Consider the following 10,867-nt stretch of genomic DNA (forward strand, 5'->3'; position numbering starts at 1 on the left):
TGAACAGAATAGAGGACGAACGCCATTTTGTAATAGAATGTGAACTGTATAAGAAAAAGAGAAATGCAATATAATGTTATGTGTTTATTTTTATTGTTACGTAATGATGGTAAATATCAATGCCATTCAGGCAACAGTAAATGTATGTCTTCAATGTTGGTATGATAATAAAGAATTTATTTAATTAATTGAATTGCGTTTTGCTTCCTCTGCAGGTATCTCTAATTCACAATCACAAGGAGGCTATACCCAGACCACGGCTGAGACAACATCATGGCCGACATAGACTTATCCTCCGTTCGAATCCCAGCTCTTGTACGGAACCTGAACGACATGCGATCCTCGGGGTGCCTGACTGACGTCATACTCCACGTTGACGGCACGTCGTTCCCTGCCCATAGAAACGTCCTAGCGGCAGGCAGCCCGTACTTTATGGCTATGTTATCCAGAGGGCTCAAAGAAGCTCGGGAGGAAGAAATCTCCATGTACGGCGTTGGCCAGGAAGCCATGACTCTCGTTTTAGACTTCATTTATACCGGGAAAGTTTCACTCACAAGTGAGTGTTACAAAACAGTGCAAGATCTCGTCCAAGCTTCGGACTTACTCCAGATTGTTGACCTTCACCGTGCCTGTGAAGAGTGGCTCGTCAAGCGGGTCGTCCCGGCAAACTGTATCTCTCTGTACCTCCTCGCACGCACCTACAACTGCAGGGAGTTAGCTCAAGCCGCCCAGTGGACGCTTGTTTCCGACATCACCGACGTCAGTAAGGGAGGCGAGTTCCTTGATCTAGAGTTGTCCCAGGTAACAGAGTTGGTCTCAGGCGAATCTTTAGTTGTACATGAGGGCGCGGGCATTTTTGATGCCTTGGAGAGATGGGCAAAGCACAACGACATAGCCGGAGACGGTGTAGACGAACTCATGAAACACGTGAGGTACCAGACCCTGGAGCTTCTGTGCTCACGACAGAAGGTGTCAGGGCACCAGGTGCTAAGAGATATTACACCTGCTACACGGCTGTACAAGACAGCGTCCCAGGTGCAGGTAGGCCTTAATAATGCTGTGAGGAATCCACAATCGCTTGAACTCATCTCAAGCTTAACATTCGGTACGAGGAGGCCCGACATAATAGTCTCTGCGTATAAAAGTCGCGATTGTGACGACCTCCTATTATACGGAGCCCGTACAAAGACCAAGTATCGTCTTCCCACGCCTTACCCTGCCACTAACGTCAGCATCATCGTGTCACAGGACAACAAACTGTACGTAGCCGGTGGAGTTCTGAAGGACTCGACTGTGAAGGATTTTGGTACGAACGTTAAGGTAAGAACCTCTGCGAACTTTTATGTCTATGACGGTCTTCACAACAGATGGTGGGAAAAGGCGCCAATGCATGTTACCAGGTTTGATTTTGCACTAGCTAGCGTAGGTTATAGTCTGTTTAGTAGTACTAGAAATAGAAGTAGAAGGGCAAAGCGAAACTCGGGTGGGGTAGCCACAATTTTCAAAAGCGCGTACAGAAAGGGGATTCAAAAATTAGAAAGTGATTCAACTGACTGTATTTGGTGCAAACTTGACAAAAATTTTTTCGGTCTTGAAAATGACTTGTTTCTTTGTAACGTATACATTCCCCCTGAATTCTCTAAGTCGTCGCAACATGATCCATTTGATATACTATCTAAGGAAATTTGCAAATTTTCTAATCTTGGTGACATAGTAATACTAGGCGATCTAAATGCCAGAACAGGACGGCTTACAGAAACATATTTTGATCTAGACACCTCCAATGAGTCCAAAACAAACATACCTTTTGATATAAAAAACAGAAACAATAAGGATTGTAAAGTGAACAATTATGGAAATTGTCTTATAGAATTGTGCTCTTCAGCAGATTTAGCCATTTTGAATGGCAGATTTGCCGGGGACCTCAAAGGCGATTTTACTTGTTATCATTATAATGGTTCGAGTGTTGTCGACTACTGCATTACTCAAAGGTCCTTGCTAAATCATATTCAATATATGAATGTCAGCTCCATATCACCGTTCTCCGATCACTGTCATATCTCCTTTTCCATGTCGACAAAGTACTCTCCACTTGTCTTGAAAGATAGTAGTCATGTAAACCCAAAGCCAGTGCAATATCTCTGGAATGACGAATCAAAAGAATTATTTTTAAATACTTTGAATAATAACGATACACGTTCTAAACTGAGCGATTTCTGCCAAAAAAAATTTACTTCAGCGGAAAACGCCGTTACAAGTTTCACAGAAATTCTACTGGAGATTTCAAAAAGATCTTTAAAGATAAAACGTCATAGACAAAACAACAAAACTGTTCATGTTAAAAAAAACAAACCATGGTTTGATCAACATTGTTGGTCCCTACGTCAACGATTAAAAAAACAATCGTCTATTTTGAAAAAAGACCCTTGGGCACAAGATAATAGATCAAGATATTTTAGTACTCTGAAAGAATACAAAAAAATGATAAAACAACAGAAACGTTATTATAAGATTGAAGCTTTTAGAAGAAATTGGAATCATTGAATAGAGAAAACCCTAAAGAATTTGGTCATTACTAAATTACCTAGACACGGAAGTAACGGAAAAAACAATAAGGGCTCTGTAGATCCCACCATTACAGCTGAACAATGGATAAACCATTTCCAAGACTTAAACAACCTAGTGAGAAATACAAGTTTTGACACTGCCTTTGAAAAAACGGTCTTTGATCATTTAGAATATTCACAAGACTGCACGCCAAATTTATTAGACTTTCATTTCACCCCACAAGAAGTTTTAAACGGTTTAAGATCACTGAAATCTGGGAAGGCATGCGGCATAGACTCCATTTCAAATGAGATGTTAAAACATGGGTCAGCACAGCTGTGCCAATCACTGGTAACATTATTCAATACAATTCTATCAAACGGCAAGTTTCCATCTAACTGGAATACAAGTATTCTCACTCCAATTTTTAAATCAGGCGACAAATCTAATGCTGACAACTACAGGGGAATCGCCATCTCAAGCTGCTTATCAAAATTATTTACTCTATTATTGAATACTAGACTACAAAACTTTATCGAAGACAAAGGCATACTAAATGATACACAGTTTGGATTTAGAAAAAAGTGCAGAACCTCAGACAATGTTTTTATCCTTAAATCTCTCATTGAAAAATACACACAAAAAAAAGAAAGGTAAATTAATTCGTTGTTTCGTCGTACATGAAGAAGGCTTTTGACAGTGTTTGGCGTGATGGTTTATTCTACAAACTGTCACATTATGGTATAGGTGGAAATTTTTTTCAATGTGTTGCGATCTATGTACCTGGATGTTAATTATGCTGTTAGACTACAACACGGATTGTCGAATCCTTTTGTTTCTACATGTGGGGTAAGGCAGGGGTGCAATCTAAGTCCTTTATTATTCAACCTTTTCATTAATGACCTACCTTCATGTTTTGATCCAAACAAATGTGACCCTGCAACTTTAACTTCTACATCACTTAACTGTTTATCTTGGGCGGACGACCTCGCCCTAATCTCACTGTCTAAAGAAGGTCTACAGAACTGTATAAACAATTTAGAAACATACTGCAATAGATGGAAATTGAGTGTTAATGTAACTAAAACCAAAGTTCTTATATTCGCGAAGGGAATACCAAACAAATGTCTAAATAGATTCTATATATACGGAAAGGAAATTGAAGTTACCGATAGCTACACTTATCTCGGTATACCTCTCACGTCTTCGGGCAAATTCAAAACCGCCAGAAAATATTTAAAAACTAAAGCAATGAGAGCGTTATTCAAACTTAAATCCCTTTTGTTTTCTGAAACTAACATTTCAATTCAATTAGCAAAAAGCCTTTTCAACAAATTTGTGAAGCCGATTTTTCTATATGGATCAGAATTAACATGTTTCGACCAAACATCTAAAACACTAAAACTTAATGTTTCTACGCGTATTTCAGAATCCACACCAAAAAACATTTTCTCCACTGTATTAGAGAAACTTGGTATAGAGGAAAACATTTCTGCCTCGGTTAGAAAGAGTTTAAGCTCCACTTGTGCCCACACATATGTGATTCATTTTGAAAGAAGGGCAGATAAGGACATGTTTTTTAATCTAGCGTCTCGTCTAAAATTAGAAAACGACAACTTTTCAATTGAAAATATACATCTTTCTCAACATATTCCAGAATTTGATGCCATCGATATGAACTTTCAAAAATTTTTACTTAGAGTTAATACAAAAGCATCAAATGATGGTGTTCGTGGAGAACTAGGAACCTTTCCAATAATAATAGATACTGAAATACAATTAATAAAATACTGGCATCGTTCTGTTAACTTGCCCGAAGACAGCTTACTTCGTGAAGCATACGATGTTTTATATTCTGGTAAACACGATTGGCTTAACCACGTAAATGACATTCTGAATTACAATGGTCTTGGACAATTCTGGACGAACCCCCGGTCATACCAAGTGGATACGATAACCAATCAATTACGATCCCGCCTTCAAGATATATATATACAAAAATGGTATAATTCTATTAGTAACAACGCAAAACTTTCTGTTTATACCGCATTAAAGGAAAATTATGGACAAAAACAATACCTCTCAAGTATACACAATCTAGATATCCGAAAAGCGATCACAAAATTAAGAATTAGTTGTCATAAATTAAACATAGAAATGGGTCGATACAAGAAAATACCAAATGACCAACGGTTCTGTCCATTTTGTCCAAACATGATTGAAAATGAGCACCATTTTATAATGGATTGTACACTATACAATGATAAGCGCCTATTGCTGTTCACCTTTCTTTCCGCTTGTTCAATTGATTTCAATACGTTAGATGCTATAGATAAATTCAACTACATTCTCAGGGGAGATAACCAATACAGTGTTCAAATAGGAAAATACATTAAAGAATGTTTCGATCTTAGAGACCACATGTTAGAGAATAGTTAACCTTTATTGTTACATCATACATATACTCTGTACGTAAGATGACGTTATCCACACATGTATGTAGCTTTGTTAGATCTTTAGTTAAGTTGTAGAAGACCATACAAAAGTCTCTGTACTTTTTTGTTGTGTCAATAAAGAATCTCTCTGGTAAACACGTGTACGCTATTGGCGGCAAGTCCTTTCCTGGCGGCCAAGCGTTGCCTGATGTTGAAAGGTACGGCCCCGAGGAAAATACTTGGCATACGATGGCGCAGCTTCCCTGTTGCCTGAACGGCCACCACGCTGTTACAATAGAGCGCGACATTTACGTCCTGTGTGGCTTCGACAGCCCGAGAGGTAAAGATGTGTTCCGCTACCAAACGTTGACGAACACGTGGACCAACGTCTCACCAATGCCTGCTGTAAAGAAAATCCACGGCGCGGCAGTTGTAGGTGGCAGGATCTACACGCTACTATCGTCCTGGAAGAATTCGTCTTGGACGCCGACAACCATGGCGATGTACTACCCAAAAACGGACAAGTGGGAGGAAGATGAAAATTTCCTGCCAGAGTTGGTAGAAGTGGCGGTGGGGCCGGTAGCTGTAGAGGACAGGCTGTATCTGTGCTGTACCGGAGGCTTGTACGTTCTGCAGCCGACAGGCTTCCCGTGCCCGCTGGACCAGTGGAGTCTGCACGACAAGAACATTCTCCCGCCTTCGGGACAAGCAAGCTTCCTCGTTAGGGCAGGATGCGTTCACATCGATGTCGACGGGTTAGACATTATTGCTTAGGCCTTGGAAAAATGTTGTGTTTCCTGTTTCCCGACCGACCCTAGGAAAAAAACTGCCAACCCTAGCCATTATTGTGTGGACCCCTGCAAGTGACAATTTTTTTTCAAGCTGATAAACCCCTCTTTTAGCTCAATGATCAGACACCTAAGTGATGAAACATTGCACAATCAGTTTTCCAACATTGACATCGAAAATATGTGTCTTAATGCAAGTTTTACTTTGTTTAACTGTATTGTATAAGTTAGATCACTAGTTGGATTGCCAAAAATTAATAAAAAAAAGATAATCCTTACCGACGGACCCTATTTTTATTAGGACTGAAAGAGGAAACACAACATTTTTTCCTAGGCCTTTGTGACGGAACTAAGAAAGCAGGATACATTGGCACACTGTGTTTCCTGCTTTACAATATATTCTTTATTGACACAACAAAAAAGTACCGGGATTTTTGCATGGTCTTCTACAACTAAAGATCTAACAAAGCTAAATACATGTTTGGATGACGTCATCATACGTACAGAATATATGTATGCGGTAACAATAAAGGTTAACTATTCTCTAACATGTGGTCTCTAAGATCGAAACATTCTTTAATGTATTTTTCTATTTGAATATCTATAGGAACTAACGTATTGAAATCAATTGAACAAGCGGAAAGAAAGGTTAACAGCAATAGGCGCCTATCATTGTATAGTGTACAATCCATTATAAAATGGTGCTCATTTTCAATTATATTTGGACCAAATCGACAGAACCTTTGGTCATTTGGTATTTTCTTGAATTGACCCATTTTTATGGGTTCACCACACCACGAAGTGGTGGTGAACCCATATTGCTTTTTCTGATGGTTCTTCTCCTCCTTCTCCTTCTCCTCCTTCTTCTCCTGCCATTTTTTAAATGGATTCAGCTTCTTCATTTTAGGGCCTAAGGTCCTGAAATTTGGTATGGAGGTACAGTGGGCAAATACCCCTAGGTGTTTTTTAATTTTTGTGATACAGGCTTTTAGAATGGTTTTATTTGAGTTTTTTGGCTGTGTTATATCAAATGTATTACTGTGTTAGTGTGCCGTGTTTACCATGAGTCATCACAATGGAATGCAGGGCATCAACCAATAGGCATGCAGCTTTCCTCTATACTTCTTGCTGATTGGCTGTTGGGATTTAACTTGATTAACACCTGCACAGAGCATTTCCACCTGCACAGAGCATTTCTTGCTGATTGGCTGTTGGGATTTAACTTGATTAACACCTGCACAGAGCATTTCCATACTGACAGTATGTCTTTATTCAAGTGTTTTGGTAGGTATTTCAAGCTTTTCTGCTCCAGCATTGGAATGCGGGGCATGAACGTTTTTTATTTATTTTGAAAATCAACAGTTTGCATTATGCAATTAAAAATCCTAACCAATAAAATAGGGAATAGCTATCCAACTGTTGTTTTAGTTGTATGTTACTTCATATTATAGTTATATCAATGTAAATCATTGTTTTCCCTTGTGTTTCTCATTCTTTCCCTGCCATGTCGTAAAATGTGGTGAACCCATCGCTGTATTTGCTCCAAAGCAAATATTGGCCTTTCTAGTTATGTTTGATTTATGACAACTACTTCTTAATTTTGTGATCGCTTTTCGGATATCTAGATTGTGTCTACTTGAGAGGTATTGTTTTTGTTCATAATTTTCCTTTAATGCGGTATAAACAGAAAGTTTTGCCTTGTTACAAATAGAATTATACCATTTTATATATATGTATCTGGAAGGCGGGATCGTAATTGATTAGTTATCGTATCCACTTGAGCAACTGCAAGCAATTATATCTCAGACAAATTAAAGATGTAAAGCAGATCTGGGAACGAGCAATAGGAATAAATCGTGAAAAATTGGATAGATAAAGTTGTTTTGTAGAAATACGTGCTCCTATTGGCTCTCGCTATTAATGAAAATACATTGACTATATATAGACAGTAATACTTGATTGATGGTAAATGATTGATCTAAGAGCGTTGGTAACAGCTATCCCATCTTGTGGTTTCTCTTGAATAGTTCAAGTACGAGGGGTGTTCAAAAAGTTCTCGGCCCAACCTAGAAAACGTCAGGGTAGTAAAATTTTTCTTACACTGTTTTTTAATATAGTCCTCTCTAACTGCAATGCACTTGGTCCAGTGATGTTCCAGCTTTATTTTCCCATTGTGGAAGAAGGTTGCATCTGGACCCCCCAGATTGGCCTATACCGCATGGATGACGTCATCATTACAATCAAAACGTTGACCACATAAGTGGAACTTGAGTTTAGGAAACAGGTAGAAGTCCAAGGGTGCTAGGTCAGGTGAATTGGAAGGGTGGGGTTAGACTTTAAAGCCAAATTCGTTTGCTACCGCCACTGACCCCTGTGCTATGTGGACAGGTGCATTGTTAGCAGGCCAGCTTGGAGCTTTCCTCTCCTTTTCTCTTTGATCGTTGTCCTCAACTGTCGTAATTCTGCTGAATAGTACTGCCCATTGATGCTTTAACCCCTTCGCAGGTAGTCAATCATGATTACTTCCTTACTGTCCCAGAAAACAGAGGCAAAAACCCTGTCAACGGACGAAAGTCGCTAAAACTTCTTGGGGGGCCGGGAAAAATTCTTCCATCCATTGTTTGCTCTGTTGTTTTGATTCGGGATGAAAGTGGTGAACCCAGCTCATCTTGGGTTACAAATGTTTTTAGGAAATTGCATTCATTGGACTGAATTCGTTCCTTGAAATGTCCCGCCTGTTTAACTTCTGATGTTCAGAAAACATTCGAGGCACCCACCATGCAGACAGTTTGTTCATCCCCAGGATGGTCGACAAAACATTGTGAACTAAGTCATAACACAGGCCAAAGAACCTGCTACATGTTGGCCAGTCTCACATCTGTCATTTACTACCATGTGATGGGTGGCCTCAACGGGATTGTCCGTGGTGCTGATTTGTGGCATCCTGACATATGTTCATCTTTTGTGCTCTCCTTGCCGCGCTTGTAGCTAGCAACCCACTTCTTTATAGTTGAATAAGAAGGGGAGTCATCACCAAGTGTCTTGACCATGTCTTCATGAATTTCCTTAGGGGACATCCCTTTATATCGATACACTTGATCACAGCACACGCTTCTGTTGCGGCCATTTTGTGATTTTGCCCTCACCCACCCCATTTTCACGGGGCGTCACGTGCTAATTAATGAATATAAAAATTTGAATTTTTGTGTGCAGTGATGTAAGATGTCATAGTATACAGCTCTATCAAAGAATAGGAGTTTGACCTTTATTTTCTAGGTGAGGCCAAGAACTTTTTGAACACCCCTCGTAAACAGCCTCCAGTTTAAATCTGGACTTCCACCGGACTTTCCTGACATTGATAACACGCCACCTTGCGTGTTTTCATCAAACAACAATGAATGCAGTTTCGTAGAGTCGTGATCGGGCACGGTTTGCAAGGAATGTATGGCACGTGGACCAGATGTGCGGAATGCGACTTACCAGAATCGCGGTTTGGGTGACTTCACATGAACAAGGCTAAAAACCCTGACTCAAAGTTGCTTAGCTAGAGATCCACCTTTATCATGAGTCTTACAGACTCTTACTATAGTATTTTTTTTTTACAAACTCCCCAGCTTGGTAACCATTTATTTACACCTTTTCCTAAGGCCACACCAATTTAATTTCTTGGTTAACCGATTTTTCTAGAAAAATAATGAAGCGGGCGGGCGAAAAATAAAAAATAAAAACAGGCCTAGGCATCCTATTATGGCCCAAAATGGTACGATAGGAGCCATGAAGTCAACATACCAGGCTGGTTCTAAATTCAAACAATGAATTTTGAACTTTTAATGATACCATAGCATTGATGACTGTAAGATGACTGTAAAATAACTGTAACAACTAGGTTGAAAAGGACTGTTTTCAACTGTTCAGGGCAAAATATGAGCATTTTGCAGTTGATTCTGCATTTTTATTTTTGTTTGCAAATCAGATTGAGAAAAAATGAAGCAGGTGAATCCGTTAACCAAGAAATTAAATTGGTGTGGCCTAACATTATGGTTTGGCAATAAAAGGACAGCCACATATTTTTTCAACTTGGAACAAACTGTTTTGAGCAACAGAATATGCAATAGGATAAAAGCACTGTACAACTGGTGCTGGACACTTGTGTAGTCATGACAGTATCCGATTCTTGATAAAATGGCCAGTGATCACTAAAATTATCATTAATAACATGCTGAATGACGTACTTCCTTGATATACACATTCGGGAATCTAAAATACACATTTTAGATACATATGTATTGGGCAGCATAAATGCATCCTGTTTATCATATAACCAAATCTGTCCAGAGTATTCATACCGGCATATAGCACATTGCCTTTACTGTACATTTTTTCTTGTTTTGCATAGTTCTTACATGTAGTGAAGTTACTACTAGTTCTACACTTACTTCCTATGAGTCACTAAAATCTTAGCTATGAGTCGTATTCAAATTTAAACTTTAAATGCAACACAATAAAGTTCTCTCACCTAGAGCTTTCGACCAGTCACTCTGGTCTTCCTCAGTAGACTGACCCAGTGGGGCTTGTCACATGGCTTCTTTGAAGTGTGACGTCAACACTTCAAAGAAGTCACATGACAAGTCTCACTGGGTCAGTCTACTGAGGAAGACCAGAATGACTGCTCTAGGTGAGAGAACTTTATTGTGTTGGAAGTTTTAACTTTAAACATGTAACTACCAAGACGAACTTTCATGTTAGGCCACACCAAGTAAATTTTATGGATGACGTCCGCGCGCGCATTGATTTTGGCCTCTTCCTAGAAAAAAAACAAAAAATTTCGCTTCCTGTAACTATGACCAAAGAGTCACGACAGTGCTGCAAATCGTCAGATTGACGTGAAACCCGTAACGCGAAATGGGTAAAGAGCAAAAATGTAATGAAAGAAACAGGACAGGACGACAACTGCTGTTCCACCTGATTTATTGCTATTTTGATGATGAATGAAAGACTTCTTGCTTGTTACACTGTGTCGCCTCATTCAATTTGTGTCCTAACATTTGTCGTCTCTTAGTATATTTCTAATCCAGGCATCTTGTTTTTTAGGGCCCT

General features: G+C 39.3%; 1 protein-coding gene across 1 annotated transcript; it reads left to right on the plus strand.

Annotated features, from left to right (window-relative positions):
- Positions 1-273: 273 nt before the first annotated feature.
- LOC109470025 (kelch-like protein 12) lies at positions 274-5,756 on the plus strand. The gene is made up of 2 exons (XM_019768803.1): positions 274-1,422; positions 5,124-5,756. Exons 1-2 carry the CDS (start codon positions 274-276, stop codon positions 5,754-5,756), a joined length of 1,782 nt encoding a protein of 593 aa, XP_019624362.1.
- The last annotated feature ends 5,111 nt before the right edge of the window (positions 5,757-10,867 follow it).

Source organism: Branchiostoma belcheri, unplaced genomic scaffold, assembly GCF_001625305.1.
Source record: "Branchiostoma belcheri isolate BF01 breed outbred unplaced genomic scaffold, Haploidv18h27 scaffold217, whole genome shotgun sequence".
Lineage (NCBI taxonomy): Eukaryota > Metazoa > Chordata > Leptocardii > Amphioxiformes > Branchiostomatidae > Branchiostoma > Branchiostoma belcheri.